General features: G+C 42.3%; 1 protein-coding gene across 1 annotated transcript in view; it reads left to right on the top strand.

Annotated features, from left to right (window-relative positions):
* Window positions 1–16,626, top strand: part of LOC143927509 (neural-cadherin-like) — a 189,547-nt gene extending 172,921 nt beyond the window's left edge. Inside the window, exons 27-33 of the mRNA XM_077451614.1 lie at window positions 12–186; window positions 2,625–2,791; window positions 7,151–7,409; window positions 9,187–9,367; window positions 11,836–12,074; window positions 12,576–12,730; window positions 15,119–16,626. Of these exons, the coding sequence (XP_077307740.1) occupies window positions 12–186; window positions 2,625–2,791; window positions 7,151–7,409; window positions 9,187–9,367; window positions 11,836–12,074; window positions 12,576–12,730; window positions 15,119–15,538 (1,596 nt within the window). The 3' untranslated portion in view covers window positions 15,539–16,626. The remainder of the gene's footprint in view (window positions 1–11; window positions 187–2,624; window positions 2,792–7,150; window positions 7,410–9,186; window positions 9,368–11,835; window positions 12,075–12,575; window positions 12,731–15,118) is intronic.
* The last annotated feature ends 9,713 nt before the right edge of the window (window positions 16,627–26,339 follow it).

Here is a 26,339-nt window from a genome sequence, read left to right as displayed (position 1 = left end):
TAATAACCAAGATGTTTGACTTTGGTGCCCCCCTGGAATCCGTAAACAGCTCTGCGGGTTGCACATTGTGTGATTTCATCGGCTCACGTTCTGCTCCTTGTGAGACTCCACCGCGGTGTAGCGGAGATGCCGGAACCTCCAACTGTGGCTGCCTTCCTGGTGACAATAGACATGAATGTGAAAGAGGTATTGTTATCATGGTGACGTGTCGTAGATGTGCCCATACGATGGCAGAGAAAGGTTGTGTCAGATCTGCTACTAATAAGAAAGTCTACAACTCTGACAGATGTCCTCTGATATATCGGCTATCATGCAATTGTTGCTCCGTTGTGTCCGGCGTCATTTGGATGATAGGCACAGTGGTGTAGAAAGAGGTGTAGCAGGGGCTGGGGATGGAAATGGGGCCCATCCATTTTCCTCTAAAGCGGCTAAACCTTTATCTTGGAGGAGAAGAGAAATGATAGAGGTGGCTATAGGGGGTTGGGAAGAAATTGGAAAGGAGCTGTGAAAATCAGGGTTGGATGTTTTCAGTAGAGGGGGTAATAGTATTCAGGCATTGGATTGAAGCAATCCATGAATGAAATATCTACACACCTATGAGCTTGTTGGATTTCCCATGAATTGGATCCACCGATTCTGAGCCAGGTCTTCTCGCCCAACATCTATACCTGACCTTACAAATGGGCACAATTTCCCACAGATCTTGTGAAAAACCTTTCCAGAACTGTGGTGGTTGTGTGTGAGGGAGCAACTCCATAATAAAGACCATAGTTTTTAGAAAGGGAGGCCCAACATGAGTATATGGAAGTAAACATAAGATGCTATTATCTGCTAACTTTAGAGCAGTCTTTCCCAACCAGGGTCCCTCCTGAGTTTGCTAGGGATTCCTTGTCTCTCCTTAACCACTGACATCCGCTATCTTTTTAGCTGTCTGTAAAGAAGAGTCAGCCTTCCTATTTGTCAGCAATGTAATGGGATCATTTTCCATGAACCAATAATGTAAGCGGGTCTTTCTCCCAATGGCCACCAATGTATGGGACTATTATATTCACCACCAACGTAAAGAAACTTTTCTCCACTAAAACCAGCTTAATGGGACATTACAATTTTCATACTGTTTCTTTTTTTTGGCCACATATCTCAGTTTAATAGCGAAAGTAATTCGGAGTTATAGAGTAGGGGGGTGTCAAATACACTAGGTATGCCATATATCCCAACCACAACACTACCTGCCCGGAGTTTGCATGTTCTCCCTGTGTGGGTTTCCTCCGGGTACTTCGGTTTCCTCCCACAATCCAAAGACATGCAGGTAGGTTAATTGGCTTCTGTCCAAAATTGGCCCTGGTATATGAATGGGGACCTTGGATTGTGGGCTCCTTGAGGGTAGAGACCGATGTGAGTGTGCGATGTACAGGGATAGGGACAATTGTAGACACTCACTCAGGTTGAACTGGATGGACTGGTGTCTTTATTCAACCTTACTAACTATGAAACTATATTCTTTATTTTATCTATTTTTATATCTACAACTTGCTCAAAACCATTCAAGGGGAAGATGGAAGCACACGCCATGAGCCACTTAGTTTCAAATATGACAGGAAGACTTCAGCTCCATCTTCTCTCGAACCATACCATCTAATGCATTTCACCCATCATGAGTTTAATCGTGGAGGTCTAAGTCCATAATGGGTGAAATGTGTTAGCGGACATGGTTTGGGAGGGGATGGAGCTGAAGCCTTTCTGTCATATTTCAAATTGAGTGTCTCTCAGTGTACGCCATATTCCCATTGTATGTGTCACAGTCAGCAGTCAGGCTTGGAGGCCAGCAGCTATAGCAGTAGAAAGTCTCCCACCGACCAACTGGATAAGTGCAGCAGGAGGTTATCCCGGCAGATGACACGGGCTCAACTGAGGTGCGAGGTCTAAGTACTAACCGGTATTCACCAGAGCTCCTGATGGTGGAGATGGGTTTTGCTGTGTGTTAGTATCAGGTCACAGTCCGCAAGATTACCCCACCAGGAGGTGAGCAAGCCGAGGTCCAGTAGCAGATATAGCAGGTAGGGGTCAAGCAAAAGTGTCATCAGTAAACAAGCCAAATGTTGGTAACAAGTGGTCGCAGGTTGGGATCAAGTGGAAGCGGAGTCAAGGAACAAGCCAAAGGTTGGTAACGTATGGTAGTGGAGAAAGGGTAGGCTGCAGGTACGCAAAGGAGCAAGATATTGGCTGGAGAGAGCACAATTATCTGGCAAATGGGAGGTGCAAAGACATGGCTTATATCAGAAAGTTCATGGGAGGAGCAGAGTTCAAGGTTCATTGCAAGAGACAAGAAGGGCAAGAAAGTCCAAAGAATGAGACCGGAGCTGTGCAACATTTCAGGTGGTTCAGCATGAAGAGCTACTGCCAGACACAGCAGAGGTGGCAAAAAGATTGGGAAAGGTTGCAATAGAGTATAATACAGATGCTGCAATAGATAATGCTTCATAGTGTGTCTTCCTTTAATTGATTTAGTAAATCTCCCACCATTCCCATATCCCATCCTGTAGTTTCTTGTTATGCATTTTGGCTACTTTTTATTATTTTGCCAAATAGTTATTCTCTTCTTTGATATTGACTGAATCCTACAGATGATACAGAACACCTCTTCCAGCCTGGCGGCTTGATACAATACAGGTTCACTCACATGTTTCACCCACAAAGGACGCATTTCCAGGCAATGGTGAGAACGCGTCAGTCTCACAGCACAATCCTTAGCCTGTTCTCCAGAGATAGGACCGAGTACATTTTTCTGCAGGTGGGTGGAAGTAGAAGACTTTCCCAATAGTCGTTCTGTTGTCTGATTGCATTGTGCTTTTCATTGATTTTAATAAACAGGGCCAGGGCTGTTGTTCTGGAGATTTAGGTATCTCCTTACAGGGCTGGTGGATGTTCCTAGGAGCTGTTCACATCACTATGTTTTAATATTAGAGATGGTCCCATTACTATAACATGTGTTCAAAAATAATAACTGTAGCTCCATACTTAGAAAATGGCAGCATACATAAACATGGGGGTCTGTGTTTAGACTTGGCAGCTCCAGCTTGTCCTGGGTTTTTGACATTTGTACCTGGAACTTTCTTTACCTTCCAATTTTGAAAACTGAAACAGTTCAGACTAAAATTCCTGGTGTTGGGATGTTGCATTAAGTGTTCAGGGCATGTTGCGCCCAGCCTCACTCAACATGGAGGATGTGTCTGTGGACTTTCTCATTTCTCCAGGCCATGGTATATCTAGTAGTAGTTCAGTTTGGCTTGTTCTGTAATGCTGAATTGTTTTGTAGCTCATATAAGCCACTTCACCAATTAGGGAAAAAGGATATTCTTTAGAGCGGTGGTTCTCAACCTCAGTCCTCAATTACCCCCAACAGGTCATGTTTTGGGAATTTCTCTTAGATAAAATAGCTGTCCAAAATACCAAGCCATTGACTCTGATTTAAAGCACCTGTGCAAGAAGGAAAACATGGCCTGTTGGAGGTACTTGAGAACTGAGGTTGAGAACCAATGCTTTAGAGGACAGAGAAGACAACTGGTTTGCAAGAGGCCATTAATGTCAGACTGTAACAAGCATCATTGATAGACCAAAATTGAACCTTCAAAAATTGCAGCTGGAACCAACTCATTGCTTGGAGTACCTGAGCCTGGTCTTATTCCTTCCTTAGGTTAAGCTTACATCTCTCTGGTCTTAGCCCCTGTACACACGGTCGGAGATTTCGACAACCAAATTTGTCTGATTTTCTCAGTCGGATTTTGTCCGTCGGATTGTGTCCGAAACTGTTGCATACACACGGTCGGACTAAGTTGTCGAAAAATCCGATCTTTCAGAACGTGATGACGTAGATGGGACTACATTCAGGCTAGTAGCCAATAGCTTTGATGTAGGAATTTGATCTGAGCATGCGTGGCACTTGGTCCGATCAAAATTCTCTACACATGATCGGAGTATGTCCGACCGGCCCAGTTGGTCGGGAAATATTTCCAACATGTTGGAAAATTGGGTCCGACGGAGATTCAGACGGAATCAGTCCGATGCATACCACACACAGTCGGATTATTCGACGACCCGGTCTGATAGGACACATTCCGACGGATTCTCCGACCGTGTGTACAAGGGCTTACTCAGCTGGCAGTTCCTGGTCCCTACACCTGGACACATCCGTTTTGTCTTGATCTGTAACGTTAAAAACTTTTTGTAGTTGCACAAGCCACTTCTTGAGTTCCAATGAGTGTCAGGAAAATACCCCAACATTTATATCCAAGGGGCACGAACACCCTGTTCTAATTAAGGAAAGGGGACATTCTTTAGGGAACAGTGAGGTTCACATTTTGGCCAGAGAAGCCAACTGTTTTGCAAGAGGCATCAAAGAGGCCATCTACGTCAAACTTTAACCACTTCCCACCCGGCCAATGCATATATACGGCCGGGTGGGAGCCGTCTACTCCTGATAGGACGTTCAGGAACGTCCTTCAGGAGTAGCGGGATCGCGCCCGCGCAGCGGCGCAATCCCGATGTGCTCGTGTCACCCGGACACGGCACATCTCAGATCGGCAGGAGGGCTCTGTGATTGGCCCTCCTGATCACATGACGGCCGTGTCCAATCACGGCCGTCATGTGATGTAAACAAACAACCGGTTGCTAGGCAATCGGCTCTCCTCTCCTCACACGGAAGTCACCGCTGAGGAGAGGAGAGCAGAACGCTGCAGCCGGCTGATGATCAGTGAGTATGGGCTGCTTTTTACAGCTTTTTACTCACTGATCATCAGTGTAGTGTAAACACACAACACACCACACAGTACAAACACAGTCCCCACATATGTCCCCAAAACACACATGTCCCCAAAACATACATGTCCCCAAATAATAAAAACACATGTCCCTAATAATAACATGTCCCCCACATATGTCCCACTAAAATCACATGTCCCAATGATTATCTGCACACATATGTACGTGATCACCTGCACACATATGTACATGATCATTTGCGTACATATGTCCGTGATCACACAAACCAATTATTATACACTTAACGGAATTTTTTTTACCAAAAACATGTAGCAGAATACATTTTGGCTTAAATTTATAACAAAATGTGATTTTATTGGATTTCTTTTCAAATAGAAAAAAGAAAATATTGTTTTTTTTCCAAATTTCCGCTATTTTTGCGCTTATATCGCAAAAAAAAAAACGGAGTCGTGAATAAATAACACCAAAATAAAGCTCTATTTGTGCGAACAAAATGATAACAATTTAATTTGGGTACAGTGTAGCATGACCGCGCAATTGTCACTGAAAGCGCTAGAGCGCTGAAAGCTGAAAATTGGGCTGGGAAGGAAGGGGGTGAAAGTGCCCTGTATTGTAGTGGTTAACAATCATCACTGAATGGGAGTGGGGCCTTCAACCTCATCCGTTTTCCACATATAACGCTATTTTACCATCTCTATCCCTGAGTTTTGCCAACAATTTATTGCTTCAGCCGTGTTAATCAAAGAATTACTGTTTATTTTGAGGGAAATATATAATTTATAAAATTTTTAAAATACCAAAAGAAAAAAAAAACAGTATGAATAAATTAAGCAAGAATTGAGACTCCCATTAACAATCTAGGGTATAAGCCCCTGTACACACGGTCGGAGATTTTGACAACCAAATCCGTCAGATTTTGTCCGTTGGATCTTGTCCGAAACTGTTGCATACACACGGTCGGACAAAGTTGTCGAAAAATCCGATCATTCAGAACGTGATGATGTAATTTCCTTACGATGGGACTACATTCAGGCTAGTAGCCAATAGCTTTGGTGTAGGAATTTGATCTGAGCATGCGTGGCACTGTGTCCGATCAAAATTCTTTACACATGATCGGAGTATGTCCTATCGGACCAGTTTGTCGGAAAATATTTCCAACAAGTTGGAAAATTGGGTCCGTCGGATATTCCGACGGAAACAGTCCGATGCATACCACACACAGTCGGATTATCCGACAAACCGGTCCGATAGGACACATTCCGTCGGAATCTCCGACCGTGTGTACAAGGGCTAACAGTGTCCAGAGCTAGTGTTAGCAATGGGGTGGATATAGAGGTATCACAAAATATGATACACCCAGGATTTTCAAGATGTAGGACCTTAACCCTCAAAGCATCCCAAATGGGGTTGGTAAGGAAGCGTTGAAAGGGGTTTCAAAAGATCAACTATACGTTCTGCATAATTATCCAACAATGTGCTCCAGCACACCCATTGAGAGAATAAGAGCTCAGAAAGAGGAGTAAAAGAAAGACAAGAGAAAGAGGAAGAGCGCGACCACTTCGCAGGTGAAGAGTACAAGAGAAAGATAGTTAAGGAAAGAGAAGAGAGAGAAGGATGTGAGTGAGTCTTGGAGGGCACATGTTAAACGGCAGAAAGGCTACATGCAGTAATTGCCGATATGACAAAGAGTAAACAAAAAGTGAGGGTGAGAGCGAATATTCGCATCAGATTAATGTTTATTTAACCTGACACCAAGGATGCGATTATGTAAATAGGACAGGGTGATTCCACAATTTTCACACCCCTTTCCTGTCCTTAGACAATGACATCTGCCTTTCCATGTAAATTATACCAAGGTGTTGGTGCTACGCATTTGGATATAAATACTGAGGAATTTCCCTGACTCTCAGTACTAAAGAAGTGGCTTTGACAAGCTATGTCTTTGACATTACAGAACAAGTCCAGTTGAATGTGACTAACTACTACTAGATCAACCTAGAAGACTGAGTGAAAGGGCGTCATGGCCTTAGGAGGAACAGGGGTCCTTAGTTGGGGAGAGCACTTGGAAATCTAAACTGAGCATATGATGAAAACCCGCAAAACCCGAGGTTACCGTCACTGAAAACCCCATGTCAAAACCAGATGTATAAACAGCTGATGTTATATTTAAATCTTGACTTGTCCTACAAAAGTCAAGCTTGGCCCCCCAGAGATGGGCTGGTACGTGAATTCAAATTTAAAATCCTTGCAACCATGCAAAACTGTGTGCACCTTGAAAAATTCCTGGCAATGACACCTCCTGTTCCTTTTAAAATGTTGGCAAAATTGTGACAGTTATTGAAGGAAGCCATTTTTGCCTCCTTTCCAATAGGTGGTACATGGAATCCTCACGGCTTCATATAATATTGGCGATGGTGACTACTTAGTGAAACTCGCGGGCCACAGACTGGATTCTGGGGAGTGGTGTGAAGTCAGTTTGGAGCGGCTTCAGAATGAATTCACTCTACGTATGAGTAGCGGATCAGAACATGGTGAGGTCACGGTGGCGCATGGCACATACAAGGAAATTAAAGTGGATCCAAGCAGTGTTTTTCTAGGGAGCGGCAAGATGGAAGAGCCAAGCTTCGAAGGTATGAGGCACACACTCAATAAAGCATGGTTGAACACAATAAACGCAACGCCACCTTGGCTAAGGTTTCATACTGAGAACCTGGAGTGTATTTCTACAGTTGTGCTCATAAGTTTACATACCCTGGCAGAATTTATGATTTCTTGGCCATTTTTCAGAGAATATGAATGATAACACATAAACTTTTCTTTCAGTCATGGTTAGCATTTGAGTGAAGCCATTTATTATCAATCAACTGTGTTTATTCTTTTTTTTAAATAATGGCAACAGAATCTACCCAAATGACCCTGATCAAAAGTTTACATACCCTGATGATTTTGGCCTTATAACGTGCACACAAGTTGACACAAAGGGGTTTAAATGGCTATTAAAGGTAACCATCCTCACCTGTTATCTGTTTGTTTGTAATTAGTGTGTGTGCATAAAAGGTCAGTGAGTTTCTGGACTCCTGACAGACCCTTGCATCTTTCATCCAGTGCTGCACTGATGTTTCTGGATTCTGAGCCATGGAGAAAGCAAAATAATTGTCAAAGGATCTGTGGGAAAAAGGAGTTGAACTGTATAAAACAGGAAAGGGATCTAAAAAGATATCCAAGAAATTGAGAACGCCAATCAGCAGGGTTCAAACTCTAATCTAGAAGTGGAAACTGAGGGGTTCTGTTGAAACCAAACCACGGTCAGGTAGACCAACTAAAATTTCAGCCACAACTACCATAAAAATTGTTTAGGATACAAAGAAAAGCCCACAAATAACTTCAGGTGAAATACAGGACTCTCTGAAAACATGGTGTGGCTGTTTTAAGATGCACAATAAGGAGGCACTTGAAGAAAGATGGGCTGCATGGTCGAGTCGCCAGAAGAAAGTCATTACTACGCAAATGCCACAAAGTATCCCGCTTACAATACACCAAACAGCACAGAGACAAGCCTCAAACCTTCTGCCACAAAGTCATTTGGAGTGAGATCAAAATTGAGCTTTTTGACCACAACCATAAACGCTTCATTTGGAGAGGAGTCATCAAGGTCTATGATGAAAGGTACGGAGGTGGATCGCTGATGTTTTGGGGATGTGTGAGCTACAAGGTACAGGAAATTTGGTGAAAATTGATGGTAAGATGAATGCAGTATGTTATCATAAAATACTGGAGGAACATTTGCATTCCTCAGCCAGGAAGCTGCACGTGGGACGTACTTGGACTTTCCAACATGACAATGATCCAAAACACAAGGCCAAGTCGAACGGTCATTGGCTACAGCAGAATAAAGTGAAGGTTCTGGAGTGACCATCTCAGTCTCCTGACCTCAATATCATTGAGCCACTCTGGGGAGATCTCAAACGTTTTGCCAAAAGGAATAGGCAGCTTTACCATCTGAGAAGATAAAGAGCCTCACCCACAAATACCACAAAAGACTTCAAGGTGCCATTGATGTTAGAGGGGGCAATACACGGTATTAAGAACTGGGGTATGTAAACTTTTGATCAGGGTCATTTGCGTAGTTTCTGTTTTCATTATGATTTAAAAAGAGTAAAAACAGATGATTGATAATAAATGGATTCAGCCAAACACTAACCATGAGTGAAAGGAAACGTTTTTGTGTTGTCATTCATATTCTCTGAAAAATGGCCAAGAAATCATAAATTCTGCCAGGGTATGTAAACTTATGAGCACAACTGTATTACATTTTAGTTTCGGAGTTTAGATACACTTTAATGATGTCTGCTTTTCTTTAGTCTGCATTGACAGTGGAAACTGATGATTTGCACTCAATGTCAATAGGCTGCATGAAGGACGTAAGATTCAATAGCTACAGACTGCCCATGGAAAACCAGTCCAGCTCTCCGGTGACCATGGTTAGGAAGCAAGGAGTGAGCAGAGGGTGTACCTCTGACGTCTGCAGGAGTGCTCCTTGTAGCCGGGGCTTTGTCTGCACTGACATGTGGATGCTACATGAATGCAGGTAAGACTATCTTCTACAGGACCTGCAACTGGCATGGCATGCTTTTTATTGGCTTCCTGTGTTGTAGGAGGGGGTTATTTAAAGTGAACCTGTCAGACGAGTAAAATAGAAGCTGACACTGCATACCTTTTTTTTTTTTTGCAAACAGCATTGTTTTTTTTTCTTGCTGCACTGTTTGGAATACTGAGTGGAACAAGAAAGCACTGACTGTTGGGTATGCACTTTGGATCAGTAGTACTTTTTTTTTTTTTTTTTTTTTATCATAAAGTGCTATAAAATTCAATGATCAAAGTCATTATGTCCTTTAACCAGTAATGTTGTTAAAAATAAATATAATTGTTTCATTCAGCCATTAATATGATCTATTATTATGTTACTGTATATAAACCCCGTCCTCTGGTGGTGGGGTTTAATGGTGTGGCAAGGCTTGCTGCAGGATTTTCCTGGGGAGCCAGAATGGCTTGATGGCACAGCCTTAGTGTGCCATCAAGGTCCTTGATAACACCCCCAGGGAGCAGGCTGTTTATGTCACACCCCCAGGGAGCAGGTCCTTGATGATACGCCCCAAGAAGCAGGTCTTTGATGACACACCCTCAGGGATCAGGTCCTTGATGACACACCCCCAGGGATCAGGTCCTTGATGATGCACCCCCAGAGAGCAGGTCCTTGATGACACACCCGCAGGGAGCAGGTCCTTGATGACGCACCCCCAGGGAGCAGGTCCTTGATGACGCACTCCCAGGGAGCAGGTCCTTGATGACGCACCCCCAGGGAGCAGGTCCTTGATGATGCACCCCCAGGGAGCAGGTCATTGATGACACACCCGCAGGGAGCAGGTCATTGATGACACACCACCAGGGATCAGGTCCTTGATGACACACCCGCAGGGAGCAGGTCCTTGATGACACATCCGCAGGGAGCAGGTCCTTGATGACACACTCGCAGGGAGCAGGTCCTTGATGACACACTCGCAGGGAGCAGGTCCTTGATGACACATCCCAAGGAGCAGGTCCTTGATGACACATCCCAAGGAGCAGGTCCTTGATGACACATCCCAAGGAGCAGGTCCTTGATGACACACCCCAAGGAGCAGGTCCTTGATGACACCCCCTCAGGGGACAGGTCCTTAATGACACCCCCCTCAGGGGGACAGGTCCTTGATGACACCCCCCAGGGGACAGTTCCTTGATGATACACCCCAAGGAGCATGTAATTGATGACACACCCTCAGGGACCAGGTCCTTGATGATACACCCCAAGGAGAAGATCATTGATGACACACCCTCAGGGATCAGGTCATTGATGATACACCCCCAGGGAGCAGGTCCTTGATGACACACCCCCAGGGGACAGGTCCTTGATGATACACCCCAAGGAGCAGGTCATTGATGACACACCTTCAGGGATAAGGTCTTTGATGATACACCCCCAGGGATAAGGTCTTTGATGATACACCCCCAGGGAGCAGGTCCTTGATGACACGCCCCCAGGGGACAGGTCCTTAATGGCACACCCCCAGGGAGCAGGTCATTGATGATATCCCCCCAGGGAGCAGGCCCTTGTTGACACACCCCCAGGGGACAGGTCCTTAATGACACACCCTCATGGAGCAGGTCTTTGATGAGACATCCCCAGGGAGCAGGTGCTTGATGATAACGCTGGGTGTCATTCAACCAGAAAAAGAATTGGCACTGGAGGACTGTAGCTGTGAGTCTGCAGAGGATAGCACCTGAGGGAAGGTGAATATTATTTGTTATTTATTTATGATCACTTATTATGTATTTAACATTTTTAATTTGTCTCAAATACATTTTTTTAATTATTATTAATCATAATACAAATAATTTATTTAAATCATTATATATTATTACTAGTCTATTTATTATTAGTTTATGTTTATTATTAGTATATGTAAGCCCATGTCTCTTTTTGATATGTTTATCAGCATTACTAACTATATACAATTTTCTTAAGAAAACCTTTTTTTGTTTTGTAAAACTATTGCAAAGTAACAGCACTTCCTGTTGCAGGCTGACAACACTAAGCTGCTACCTCACAATTAGCTGCAGCGTTGTCAGCCTACAGAGGGAGCTCCTTCAGTTGGCCATTGGGCTGCCTTTACATTTTCCGACCAGAGTGGCAAACAAACAGCCAGCTGGAAGAGCGCACATAGCAGGCCGACAACGCTGCTTCTAATTACAAGGCAGCGGCTCAGCGGTGTCAGCCTGCAACATAAAGTTCCATTGCTGGATGGATCTCCAGGTAAAATACTTTGCAATAGATTCACATATAGTGGGGTGGGGGAGTGGGGCATGATGCCTAACATACTAAAAAAATGATTTTGGGTTCATAAATCAAAAGCCCTGCAGGGGGTTAAAATTTTATTTACTAAAGTCCATTAGCTGGAGTTTGGCTTTCAATTTGCCGACACACAATGCTAATCTTTTCCTGTCCTCTCTGTTATGTAGCTGCCCCCCGGGGTACCTGTTGATAGAGAACATCACTGGCCAGTGGTGCCTGTATACCGTGTGCGCACAAAGCCCGTGCAAATATGGCACCTGCATACCGCGATCGGACGCCGAGTTCTCCTGCCTCTGCGCGCAGGGATTTGCTGGCAGCAACTGCGATGTGGTCCTTTATACCCTGGATCCGGGGTCCACGCTCAGCACTTTCCTCATCACCTGCATCGGCTCCACTGCCCTGATCGGTAACAATGAAAATGTGCACAAGTGTCTATTTCTCTGGCTACATTGTAACAAGATATAACACTATTATATAATGTATTATGAAGCATGTAAGGGGTGGGGCTGGGACACAAAGAAGGTGGGCGGGACTCCCAAAACTTCCAGGAGGACAGGAAGACCATTAAGCTCCACCTATAACTAAATGATCAAATGTAGGTGGACTCTTCCTTTAAGAGATGAAAGTTAATTGGATATTGCGAAATTGCAGTCTATGTTTTTAGTATTTAAAGGCCAGAACGCAAGACTGTCGCAAAGTCGTTTTTCAAGAAGAGATCTAACTGGTGGCTATTTATATGCCCCGCCTTCCTCCACCACTTCTTACCCTTCCACCAAAGTTCAACGCCTTGCCTGTCCATACCTCAGCCTGGCCTGGGATAGGACATAAATGATTACCGACAGAGCAGATGTTACAATGTAACAGACAGAACATCGGATGACTTTGCATGTCTTCTTCCCCGCTGTAGCTGTGATTGCCGGCGCTGTACTTCTCTCCCGCTGCAAGAAGAAGAAAAGGATGAATGAGGGTGTCTATCACGTGTCCGCTTATCACGATGAAGTGGAGGACACCAGGCAGAACATCTTCCATTACAATGAGGAAGGAGGCGGCGAGGAGGATCAGGTGAGCTCATCAATATATTCAAATGATAAAGGCAACAAAACGTACATTGCACTGTGTATGGGACAGGCACACTTTAAGGAATAGAGAAAGAGAGAGAGTAGATGGGTGAGTGGATGATGGGGGGGTGAGACAGAGAGAACAAAGAGGGGAAGAACAAGTGGAGAGAGAAAGAAAAAAAGATGGGGGGAAGAGGGAGATGTGTGTTTTGGGGGGAGGGGAAAGCAGGGGGAGAAAAGAAGAGAGGGGAGAGAAGGAGAGTGGGGAAAGGAGAGGGAGATAAAAACAATGGGAAAAGAGAGAGATGGGGGAGAAGGAGAGTGAAAGAGAGGAGGGGATATGAGACTGGGTGAAAGGTGGGGAGAGAATTAGAGGGGGAGACAAAGACAGTGGAGAAGGACATGGTGGGAGAGGGAGAGAGTGACGAAAGATGGTGGGAAATGGAGACGGTGGGAAAATGGATGGAGGGAGACGGTGGAGAAGGAAATGGCGGGAGAGGGAGATGGCAGCAAAGGGATACAGTGAAAAAGGAGATGGTGGGAGAGGGAGACTGTAGAGAAGGGGATGGTGGGAGAGGGAAGCGGTGGAGAAGGAGATGGTAGGAGGGGGAGACAGTGGAGAAGAGGATGGTGAGAGAAGGAGATGGTGGAGAATGGGACGGTGGGAGAGGGAGACGGCGAATCAGAGGGGGGAGAAGAGGGTGGTGTGAGATGGAGACGGTGGAGAATAAGAGGGGAAGAAGGGGATGGTGGGAGAGGGAGATGGTGGAGGATGGTGGGAGAGGGAAACGGTGGAGAAGGGGATGGTGGGAAAGGGATACAGTGGAGAAGGAGATGGTGGGAGAGGGAGATGGTGGAGAATCAGAGGGAGAGAATGAGATAGTGGGAAAGGGAGACAGTGGAGAAGGGGATAGTAGGAGAGGGAGACAAAGCAGAAGGGGATGGTGGGAGTGGGAGACAATGGAGAAGGGGATGGTGGGAGCAGGAGACAGTGGAGAAGGGGGTGGTGTGAGCGGGAGACAGTGGAGAAGGGGGTGGTGGGAGCGGGCAACAGTGGAGAAGGGGGTGGTGGGAGCGGGAGACAGTGGAGAAGGGGATGGTGGGAGCGGGAGACAGTGGAGAAGGGGATGGTGGGAGAGGGAAACGGTGGAGAAGGGGATGGTGGGAGAGGGAGATGGTGGAGAATCAGAGGGGGAGAACGAGATAGTGGGAAAGGGAGACAGTGGAGAAGGGGATAGTGGGAGAAGGAGACAAAGCAGAAGGGAATGGTGGGAGCAGGAGACAGTGAAGAAGGGGATGGTGGGAGCGGGAAACAGTGAAGGAGATGGTGGGAGAGGGAGATGGTGGAGAATCAGAGGGGGAGAACGAGATAGTGGGAAAAGGAGACAGTGGAGAGTGAGAATGGTGGGTGACTGTGGAGAAGGGGATAGTGGGAGAGGGAGACAAAGGAGAAGGGGATGTGGGAGCGGGAGACAGTGGAGGAGGAGATGGTGGGAGAGGGTAGAAAAGGGAGTTGATCCAGGAGGGAGGGAGATGGTGAAGGAGAAGATGGGAGAGGGAGACTGTAGAAAGGGAGATGGTAGAAGAGGGAGATGGTAGAGAAGGAGATTGTGGGAGAGGGGGACAGTGGGGAAAGGATGAGTGGGGGAGATAGTGGAGAGGGAGAGGAAGGGGGAGGGAGGTGGCTAGAGGGGAGGGAGATGGTGGGAGAGGAAAACGGTGGACGAGAGGGTGGGAGAAGGAAATGGTGGAGGAGAGGGTGGGAGAAGGAAACGGTGGAGGAGAGGGTGGGAGAGGGAGACGGTGGAAAAGGAGATGGTGGCAGAGGGAAACAGTGGAAAATAAGAGGGGAGAGAGGGAGACGGAGGAGATGGTAGGAGAGGAAGACATTGGAGAAGGAGATGGTGGAAGAAGGAGAAAGTGGAGATGGTGTTAATGGGAGCTGGTGGAGGTTGAGAGGGGGACAGTGGAGAGGGAGATGGTGGGAGAAGGAGACAGTGGAGGAGAGGAAGATGGTAGATGAGGAGATGCTGGGAGAGGGAGATGGTGCAGAAGGAGAGGGTGGGAGAGAGATCAGAGGGGGGAGAGAAAAGAGGGGTGAGAAAGAGGGAGACAGTGAGAGGGGAGAAAGTGGTGGGTTATAAGACAGCGGAAGGTACTGTAGTGTAGTGTCTTCTGCTCAATCTATATGGTAGTAATATATAGTAATTGCAGAGGGTTTTCCTTAAGACACAAAAGTAATTTTGATAAAGGTGATTAGAAAGGCAGGCATAGAGAAGCCGAGCTATGATAGGCCAGCGATGGGTTAAAACGTAACACGCAATCTTTTCCAGACAAAATAAAAGTACATGATTCGCCGATCAGGTCTAATTACTGTGATTATTCCCCGCAGGACGCATTCAACATGACAGACCTCCATCTGTCTCTGCGGAACAGCCCGGTGCTCACTCTCGGCAGGAGGGCGAAGGATCGCCGCGTCCACAGCCCCCTGAGCTGCGATTACGAGCCGCCTGACAGCCAGAAGGCTCCGTCAAGAGCGCCGGCGCCGAGGCTGAGCTGCTCCTTCACCAGCGGAGATTTTGGTCAGTATTTCTACGACGTCTGCCAGGACGCCGTCTACATGCACTCGTCCTGCGACAGCTTGAAGGTGTACGACACGGAGGGGGCCGGCTCGACCGCCGGCAGCCTGAGCACGCTGGCCTCGTCTGGAATGGAGTCGGACTTGGAGTACGAGGACGTAAAAGCGTGGGGGCCCAAATTTTACTATCTCAGTAAACTTTATTCTTACACGGAGGACGACGACTCGCAGTGAAGGGGGGCGGGGATGGACCGCCCGCGCCACAGCCATGCAACGCTCGTCTGCACAAATCTGACGTCACTACCGGCACTCGTGATAAATTGCTAAAGAAAAATGATTTAAATAGCACAAACTTCAGTGCAGATGAGGCAAAACTTTTTAGAAAAAAAAAAAAAAGCCGCAGCATTGTTCGCTTGACCACAGAGCTGACGCTCAGGAAAAGGGGCAGGGTGTTTTACTATCAATGCAAGGCTTACAAGCGCTGCAGGAACCTTCAGGAACTTTGTAAGTTGTGACAACCTATTTGGTGACCCCCCCCCTTAAAGTGTATGTCTAGTTTTGGATGGAGAGGGGAGGGATTAGAACTCCTGTTCAGGTTTTTACCGCTATCCAGGGCTTCATTTAAAGGTGACCTCCAATCTTGCAGAGTTGTACCGGCTCCTTCCCTGTGCTGAAATGACTTCCTCTGATTTCACTGCACACTGTGAGCTTCTCACAATGGGCATTAGAAGCTGCAGCAAGTCAGGTAGAGCCCCGCCTCCTTTCCTGGCTGGAGGACCTCCAGCCTAATTGTCCATTGGCCACCCCTTCCATTCATTGGATTTCAGTTCTAATAATGGAAGCTTAGCATTACATGTAGGCAATAATTGGGGCGGTCTACATGCAAATACAGCCTGCCTAGGACCCTCCCTCCCCCCCTCTAACACCGCTTGCCAGTGTTTCTCTGGATTTTACTGTTTTCACCGGCACGTCTGGGAGACGATCCCACAGTTTACATGGCTGGCCATAGAGGCGAACAGAGACCAGATCGTCTCTGATCCCCTCTATGATCTTGAAAAGTTGGAGCGATGGCATGACGTCACTTCCGGTCTAGAGTGAAGGCATTTTTTTTTTCTTTTTAAAAGCAAATTTTTTTTGATCTTTTGCGTTTAAAGGTAGGAGGAGAAGTTTGGGGTCTTCTAGATCCCAGATATCTTCATAAATAGGACCTGTCATCCCTTTATTTCTATTACAAGTGATGTTTACATTCCTTGTAAATAGGAATAAAAATGATCAAAAAAATAAAAAAAATAAAGGGGCAGTGTAAAAAAAAAAAAAATACAAAAATTAAAGGGGCAGTGTAAAAAAATAAAAATAAAGGGGCAGTGTAAAAAAAATAAAAATAAAGGGGCAGTGTAAAAGAAAAAAAAAAGAAAAAAAAAAAGAAAATAAGAAAAATAAAAAGTAAAGTTTCATAGTTAGTAAGGTTGAATAAAGACACCAGTCCATCCAGTTCAACCTGAGTGAGTGTCTACAACTTTCCCTGTACATTGCTACACCCACATCGGTCCCTACCCTCAAGGAGCCCACAAAGTGCCCCCCAAAAAAGCAAATGCATATGCAAGTCGCGCGTATATTTAAATGGTGTTCGCACCACACATGTGATGTATCACCGCAAACATTAGAGCGAAAGCAATAATTCTAGTGCTAGACCTCCGTAACTCTAAATGGGTAACCTGTAAGAAAAAAAAAAAAGTTAAATGTCACCTATGGAGATTTTAGGTATAGTAGTTTGACACCATTCCACGAATGGGTGCAATTTTAAAACATTACATGTTAGGTATCTATGCACTCGGCGTAACATCATCTTTTATATTTTAGCAAAAAATTGGGGTATATATTGTGTTTTTTTTGCATTAAAATTCATCAAAATTTATTTTTTCCAAAATAAAATTGCATTTAAAAAACCACTGCGCAAATACTGTGTGAGATAAAAAAAATTACAGCAATTGTCATTATATTATATATAAAAAAAAAATGTATATATATATATATATATATGTATGTGTATATATATATATATATATATATATATATATATATATATATATATATACACACACATACATATATATATATATATATATATATATATATATATATATATATATACATATATATATATATATACATATATATATATATATACATATATATATATACATATATATATATACATATATATATATATACATATATATATACATATATATATATATACATATATACATATATATATATATATATATATATATATATATATATATATATATATATATATATATATAATGTTTGGGGGTTCTAAGTAATTTTTTAGCAAAGGCAAGAAAGGAGGAAACAGGGAAGTTAAAGCATAAAGCAGATGAAACGTTCAGTCCTGCAGACTGCGGTGTCACCAGAAAGGAAGTGCTAAAAATCTGCAATGGGGCCACCGGCAAAAATAAAAATCTGATGCGGTTTTACCCTTTTTTATGTCTTTGTGGCTGTTGGAGATCGTCTCTCACTTCCTGTCTGGTACAACATTGTCAGCAGAACAGGAAGTGATAATAAATGATTCTTACGTAGCCGCAGATAGTGGTAGAAAAAAACCTGACAGGGGTTCTAAAATTCTTCAATTTAAAAAAATAAATAAAAAAAAACACACTTTGCCTAGGCAGACACTTTAAGACATTTTTTTTGTAGTAATCATTTTATGTGTGTCTCACCCTTTAAATAAGTGGGATAGGTGGATGGCTAATATTGTGCTATGATAGTGAATACTTCTATTTAATGTGTTTAAGGACGTGGTTACCTTTTTGTGGGAAGTGAATGGTTGGCATCGACTTAAAGTGAAACACTAGATCTGTTGAGGCAAAAGAAAATCTCTTCCAGGTGAACGATACACATTGCAAAGACTGATTGCAGAATTCTTACCTGCTGTCGTTCTGTAGATAAGCGGCTCCAGCTGTACAGTGCAAAGCAGAGGGTCAGTCTCTTATAAAGAGTCTTATAACGACCCCCTATATCCTTTAAATCCTAACTCCAGCCAAAAGTCATTTTTTTTTCTCTCATTTCCTGTCTCTGTGACACCTGTACAATAAGTAGGGAGTGCGGGTGTCATCGGGACAGGAAGGAACAGACAGAAATATAAACTAGACATGTGAAGAAAAAAATTTTGTTTTCGTTTCATTTGTATTTTTGTTTTGTTTTTTAATTTTTTGGGTCATTCGTTATAATCTCAATTTGAAAATTCTACAATTCGTAAGTTCGAAGATTCGTAAATGAGAAAAATTAAAAAATTTGTACATTCGATAAAAAAAAATTTGAAAATTCTAAATAACTAACTAGAATTGATTAAATTATAGGTATTGGAATTTCCTTTCAAATTTGTCTGTTAGTGAACGTAACAAATACGAATTTTAATAACGGATGCCGCATCTAAACAAATGGAATGAAACAAATTAATAATAATTAATAATAATAAAAAGTTTTTATTATTATTGTTATTTATTATTATTAATTAGTTACTTTCCATTCGTTTAGATACAGCATTCGTTATTTAGGATAATTTGTAACTTCGGATAAATTCATATTTGTTACGTTAGCCAAATTTGAAAGGAAATTCCAATACCTTTAATTTAATAGTTAAGTTATTAGTTAGTTATTATTTCAGATTTTCAAATTTTGGGGTTTTCAAATTTACGAATTTTACGGATTTACGGATTTTCTAATTTACAAATTTTTGAATTTACGAACCTTTGGATTTACGAATTTAGGAATAGTCGAATTTAGGAATATTCGGAAAAATCTGTTAAACGGGTTTTCTTTAATTCAGATATTTTTGACTTAACAAATTTGTCGAAATTAGTTAAAAAAATAATTTGGAACGAAACGAATTGCACATGTCTAATGTAAACATTGTCAGGCGTTTCAGACTTCCCTACTCCATTAAAGTAGGTCCACGTTGGAGAGATTTAACACCACTTCCTGTTCTGGCAGGTAATAATGGGAAATCTCCCTAACAGGGTTGAAATGGCAATTAAAACCAGACAGAGGTCTTACCCTTCCCTGTACTATTCAAAAAAAAAATCAAAAAACAATTAGGCTGAAGTTAGGTTTTAAGTATCTAACCAAAGATGAGGCTCCTAGTGCAGGACTGTGCTGGGGATGGCTGCAATGGCTGGAATACATTTATTTAACAGGATGCAAAAAAATAATACAATTTAAATTAAAATAAATCAAAGTGTAATTTCAATAAAATAAATTAATAAAATATTTACAATAAATAAAAATTTTATTTGAAGTGTTACTAAACCCACAACAGTAACATCAGTGTGTATATGCAGTAAAGCATGCTTGGTATACTCACTTGGAAACCTAAGGAGTTAATCCTCCACATTGTGTATAAAGGCTGTTTGATCCAGTCTTCTCTGATCCTACCCTTCTTCCACAGTCCCCAATCCATCTCCTGATAGTACAGAGCCTTCGGGGCACTCTGCACATGGTCAGTTTGGTGTGTATTGCTAGAGATTATTTTTTTCCATTTGTTTTTTGGAAGGGTGCATGTGAACAGCACAGGGCCAATCAGCACTGTCCATACAGAAGGTCAGGGGCACTGAAGCCTCATAGGATAGTCAGAGGAGAATGAAAACTCCTCCCACCAGCTTTAACCAGACACTGATAGAAGTCACAAGACTGCTATATACTGCTGATGAGAAAAGACATTTAGCAGTTTATATTTACTAAAATAATTAGATTTCTATGTTCTAAGTGCTGTGTTAGACCAGATATAGCGAATGCAGGCTCCTGGGTTTAGTAACACTTTAATAAAAAATGTATTTTAATGACATTAAAATAAATGCAAGTTAAATTTAATAGAAAGCTAATTAATGCTGGGGATGGATGCAATTTCTGTGCACATTTATATAAGGGATTAAATTAATTTAATAGGATGCAAATGAATAAACTTTAAATTAAATGAAATATAAATGTAATTTAACTAAAATAATAAATACAAATGATAAAAAATATTTACTTTAAATAAGTATTAAGTTTAATAAAATATACATTTGAATTAAATGTAAATTAATTAATGGGATGCAAAATAATACAGGGGGTGGCTGCAATTTGATAATAATAATAAATACAATTAAGTAAAAAATAATAATAAATATTTACTTTAAATAAATATTAAAGAGAATAAAACATAAATTTTTAATTAAATGTAAGTTTAATTTAATGGGGTGCAAATGAATACAGGGGATATCTGCAATTTGATGTTGTGCTTTGTGCAGATTTCTTGAAAAAGGGAGGAGAAAATTACAGAAGCAAGAAGTGAACGTTGGGAAATCCTGACTACAGGGTTACATGTTAATGTAGTGGCAATAGAAATTTTAAAAACTCACTATTGCCCACAAGCTTGAATTAAAAGCTAATATTTAATATAAAAAATGGTTAGATCTATTAAGGTGATTTTTTTTTTTTTTTTTTTTAAGCAAAGCTATTATAGAGCGAGGGACTTTTACAAAGACATTGTCAATTTGCCCTGGATGGACAGTTACAATGTCTCTTGTAACGTGAACATCAACCTGAACAATGTATTTCTCCTAATTCTGGCGTTTGGTCTGTTAAATACACAGTTGAAAACATTTTGTTATATCGCATTAATATTTGCAAGCAAATACTGTTGCTCTGGACTCAAGAAAAGTCGAGATTTGGATAGAACTTTAGCTGCCTGTATTGTGGGATTTCCCGATCACTGTTAGATGCCGTTTTCAGTGAAGGTGACCTCTGTGTGGTTGCTGGCAAGCTGAATCACATTAATGGTTTCTTGCATATCTTGGCAACTCCAATGCAAAGATATCCACACTAGAATTTCCAGTTTTGACAAACTGCTTCCATTACACAGCCAAATGATGGTATCATACTTCCCTGATGAAATCTTTATAATGGAGATAATGGCCTTTCTCAAACTTGTTCAACATAGTTGGTTTAGTGTAGATTGATGTCCGCCATTGCTCAAGAAACTCACAGCAGCCTCTGGAGGAACCTAAGGCTTCACAAATTCCTGGTTGAGAACGGTAGAATAAAGTCCAGTGTACCCTTGCCTAGTGGCCAATGGAGAGAAACCCCTTTATATTAGTGGTCTGTTGAAAAGTGACCCCTTACATTGCTGGTCAGTGTAGAGGTGACATCTAACATTCAACCTCAGTGGGAAAGTGCCCCCCTTACATGGATGGTCAGTGTAGGAGATTGATGTCCACCATTGCTTAAAGCTCAAGGAACTCATAGCAACCTCTGGAAGAACTGAAGGCTTCATGGAACCCTAACTGAGAAAGATAGAATAAAGTCCAGTGTATTCTTACCTAGTGGCCAATGGAGAGGAACCCCTTTACATAGGGGTCTGTTGAAAAAGTGCCCCCTTACATTGATGTCAGTGGGAAATCGCCCCCTTACATTGATGTCAGTGGGAAATTGCCCCCTTACATTTATGGCCAGTGTAGGAGATTGAGGTCCACCATTGTTCAAAGCTCTGAGAACCTAAGGTTTCATAGAACCCTGGTGGAGAAAGGTAGAGTAAAGTCCTTACCTAGTGGCCAATTGAGAGGAACCCCTTTGAATTAGTGGTCCAATGAAAAGTGCCCCCTTACATTGCTGGTCAGTGTAGGAGATTGATGTCCTCCATTGCTCAAAGCTCAAGGAACCTATAGAAACCTCTGGAGGAACCTAAGGCTTCACAGATCCCTGAATGAAAAAAAAAATAAAAATTAAAGGTCCAGGTTAGAGAGTAACACCTTCATTATGGTCGGGAGGGGGCAAAGAGACTACCGCAGTAAAATTCTGCCTCTGAATCTCATAGAAATATTCAAATTTGGTGGGCGTTTTCACCAACCAGCCCCCCCCCCCCAAAGAAAACAAAAAACTGAAAAGCCAGCTTTGGAAGAAATTGACCTTTAAGGATTTTTTGTATGTCAACGTGCCTTACAATGTGCATGCTCTACCCAGTGCCAACCCTTGTTTGTCTGTCACACTCATAAGAAGTTTTATAACTTTCCTAGAACACTGAACGCACCTAGAAAATGTGTATGATTATGTTATTAAAAAAATACAGATCATCATTTTAAAAGTCTTTCTGTGTTTTTTGAGAAATTAAATATACTGAATTTATGTATACTATGTATGTACTTATGTACTAATGTGATAAAAGGTAAGTGACAGACTGTCCAAACCTGTACAATCATACATACCATTGGTAAATTGAGGTCTGCACACCATAAAAATTGAAAAAAAATTTTTTTTGATTCATCACAGTTAATAAAATCTTTAATTTTACAATGTGGTCACAACAAATTTGGCAATGAACAAAAAACAACCATTAAGACACAGTGAGCCTTTGCTCCTCAGAGCTTACAATCTAATGCACGTCTACCAGTATGGAGTCGTAAACAACCCCTACATCGTTTCACACCGCTAACTTACCACAGACAGAACGTCTGTTCTATGGCTACAAAGAAAAATATTCAGCTGTTAAAAATAAAATAAAAACCATTTGGAGGTAAGATTGTGTGTGCATGATCCAACTATCAAATAATTGACTGGCCTACCTGCGATACCCAACTCAGTAACCCATGTCTGTCCTGCCATAAAAGCAGAACTAGGTCAAAGATCACAGTTTAAATGCAAATCCTTTTAGGATTACAAATGTTTCAAGCATTCAGGTCATACTGGTCCTTTTTGGGCTATAAACGGCCCTCAATACTTCCAAAACTCCTCAAATTGTTCTATTGGTCATTACGGTAACAAACCCTTGTGTAATTGTACTGTTGGGTAATTTTGTATTCCATCTTTACCTCGGTTACGATTTGGCAAAGTACAATGAATTAATATACAATAGAGGGACATTTATCAAGCAAACAAATAAAATTATACACAAGTCTATTGGGAATCATGCTGCCTCTCATTTGGCAATGTACACTATATGGCCAAAAGCTGGGGAAACCTAACCATTACGCCGTATGAGCTTGTGGGACATTCTATAACAGGTATAAATATGGAGTCCCAATCTGCTGAAACCAAGTAAATTGCCCTGCACACAATAAAGGAACAAGGAATGATGGTGACATCATTGATCTAATATAGCCATATTTGGTCAATTACATTGTCCTACTGCTCCCTTATGGCTATAACTGCCTCCGCTCTTCTGGGAAGAAATTTTGGAGGGTGTCTGTTGAGAATTTTTGCCCATCCATCCAAAAGAATATTTTGAGGTCAGGTAAACTGATATTGGATGAGAAGATCTGGCTCACAAGGTGTTCAGTAGGACAACGCCATTGACCAAATATGGTCATATTAGGTCAATGATGTCCTATGGGGATGAAGGTGACATCATTTACCTACTGTGGGCACATGGTAATATTTGGTCAATGACATTGTCCTACTGTTCTCCCTACTCCCTTATGGATATAACTGCCTCGGCTATTCTGGCAAGGGACTCTGGAGAGTGTCTGTGGGAATTTGTGCCCATCCAGCCAAAAGATCAGGTACTGATATTGGATGAGAAGTTTTGGCTCACAAGCTGTTCAATAGGACAATGCCATTAACCAAATATGGCCATATTAGGTCTATGACATTGTCCTACTGCCCCCCTCCCCCCACTACCTTATGGCTATAATCACCTCTGCTCTTCTGAGAAGGTATTTTGGAGGGTGTCTAAGGGAATTTTTAGCCATCCAGCCAAAACAATATTTGTGAGGTCATGACAAGATTTGGCTCAATATATGGCCATATCAGGTCAATGATGTCCTATGGGGATGATGGTGACATCATTGACCTAATATGACCACATTTGGTCAATGTAATTGTCCTACTGCTATACAGCTATAGATGCTATACTGCTTATAGATATAGATGCCTCCACTTTTCTGGAAATTGATTTTCTGGAAATCCACTTTTCTGGAAATAGATTTTTGGAGGGTATCTGTGGGAATTTATGCCCATCCACCCAAAATAACATTTTTCAGATATTGGATGATGTATAAATATGGTCACATTAGGTCAATGATGTCACCATCATGCCTGCCCTTTTGTTACATGTGGGGTGAATTCCTTGATCACAGCAAATTGGGCTGCGGCCTACTATAATGACAGTTTCCCATTGGTTCGGGCCAAACCTTAGCTTAACCCTAATATGGACGAAGCTGAACTCTTAATAATTCTGACTCATCATCTATCTCTCTGTTTAGAATTGCCCTGCTATGCATCAGCATTGGTAAATGTCCTTAAAATGTATTTATTTCCATGTTTCTTTATCTTAAATCTGTTATAACTGGCACATTAAGTTAAAGGATTTTGGCACATAAGTTTGGCCTTCCGTATAACCAATGTGGCTGCTCACAGTTATTCTATGGAATTTCACACTCATTTGAGTTTAATATACCTGTATTAAAGTGAACCTGTCAGGTGACCAAACTAACAAACAGTCATGGTAAAGGCTCTTTAGATATTTTTACTCCTCAATAAATTTGAAGAACAGGAGAGTCCATAGGGCCCTCCTAGGCGAGCAAAGGCTCTTAGACGCTGCAGCTAAATGCCTATTTGTGGTATTCAACAGTGGCATATGGAACCCTCAATGGCCACTGAAAGCTCTGATAGTGGGTTGTTAAAATTGGAACTAAACACAAAAATATTTGCTGTTAATGAGAATATTTGGAAATGTTTTTTTTGCCTAAACAATATTCTGATAAGATCGTGAATATGGAGGATTGGAATTATTGCGGTACTTGTAATGGTACATAGAGAGTTGGATAATAAAAAATATATCATTTCTAGATTAGTACAAAAAAGGGGAGAGAAGGAGCAAAAAATTCAAATTAAAACCAGTATAGAGCATATACATAATACATGTAATGGGTTGCTGGTTTCCCAATATATATTTTGCCTTCTATGTTAGAGCTGGATTATTTGTGGTGGTCCCACATTATCCCCTGAAGAAGTCATCATTGGCGAAACATGTTGGGACTCAACATCTATCTGTGACCACCTTCCTTTCTTGGGATACCAGCAGCCCATTACATGTATTATGTATATGCTCTATAGTGGTTTTAATTAGAATTTTTTGCTCCTTCTTTCCCCTTATTTGAACTAATAAAGAAATTATATATTTTTTTACTATCCAACGCTCTATGTACCATTTATTCCAAGCACCGCAATAATCACAATCCTCCATATTCCTGATCTTTGCTAAGCGGCATGAGGTGCATGATATTCTAGAGCAGTGATGGCGAACCTTGGCACCCCAGATGTTTTGGAACTACATTTCCCATGATGCTCAGGCACTCTGCGGTGTAGTGGAGCATCATGGGAAATGTAGTTCCAAAACATCTGGGGTGCCAAGGTTTGCCATCACTGTTCTAGAGGCACTCAGATCATTTCCTATTGTCTGATATTCTGATAAATGTACCCTTTGTCTGGATTTCCTCCTAAAAAAAAAACAGCATTGCATTTCCTAGCATGTGGGTGTCCATTGTCTCCCCAACTGTGCCTTATCCTGCATTATGTCTCTTTCTGGAGGCCGGCCATCTTGGTAGAGGCAGAGTATAGCTTCCTTAGCTTCTAGAGCCTCCAGCAAGGAGAACAGTGAGCAGCACAGTATTAACATCATCACATCTCGTTTGCTTAAAGGGGAAGTACAGCCAAAGCTTGTTTGTTTGTATTTCTCCTGTGGATTACAGGAGTGCCATTCATTCTGCAGCTCTGTGACCCATTTTCAGCAGACAGGGGGCTAAAGTCCGCTGTCGGCTGACATCACAGAGCCGGTCCAGGCTCAGAATCCGCCCACACGCTTGGACCGGCACCTGGCTCAGCCTCTCAATCCCATACTTCACTGTAAATACAGTTTTGAGGCTTTAAAAGAGAACGATACAAGACACTGCTGCCTCCAATTGCTAGTGCCCTAAGATTTTGAGTGAGATTTGGTGATGTTGCTACTGTGCTGCTCATTGTTATCCTTGCTGGAGGC

This window comes from Lithobates pipiens, unplaced genomic scaffold, assembly GCF_037356315.1.
Source record: "Lithobates pipiens isolate NorthernLeopardFrog02 unplaced genomic scaffold, aLitPip1_a1.2 Scaffold_10, whole genome shotgun sequence".
In the NCBI taxonomy this organism is placed as follows: domain Eukaryota; kingdom Metazoa; phylum Chordata; class Amphibia; order Anura; family Ranidae; genus Lithobates; species Lithobates pipiens.
The sequence above is the reverse complement of the archived record's forward strand: the minus strand, read 5'-3'. Positions and strand labels throughout refer to the sequence as shown.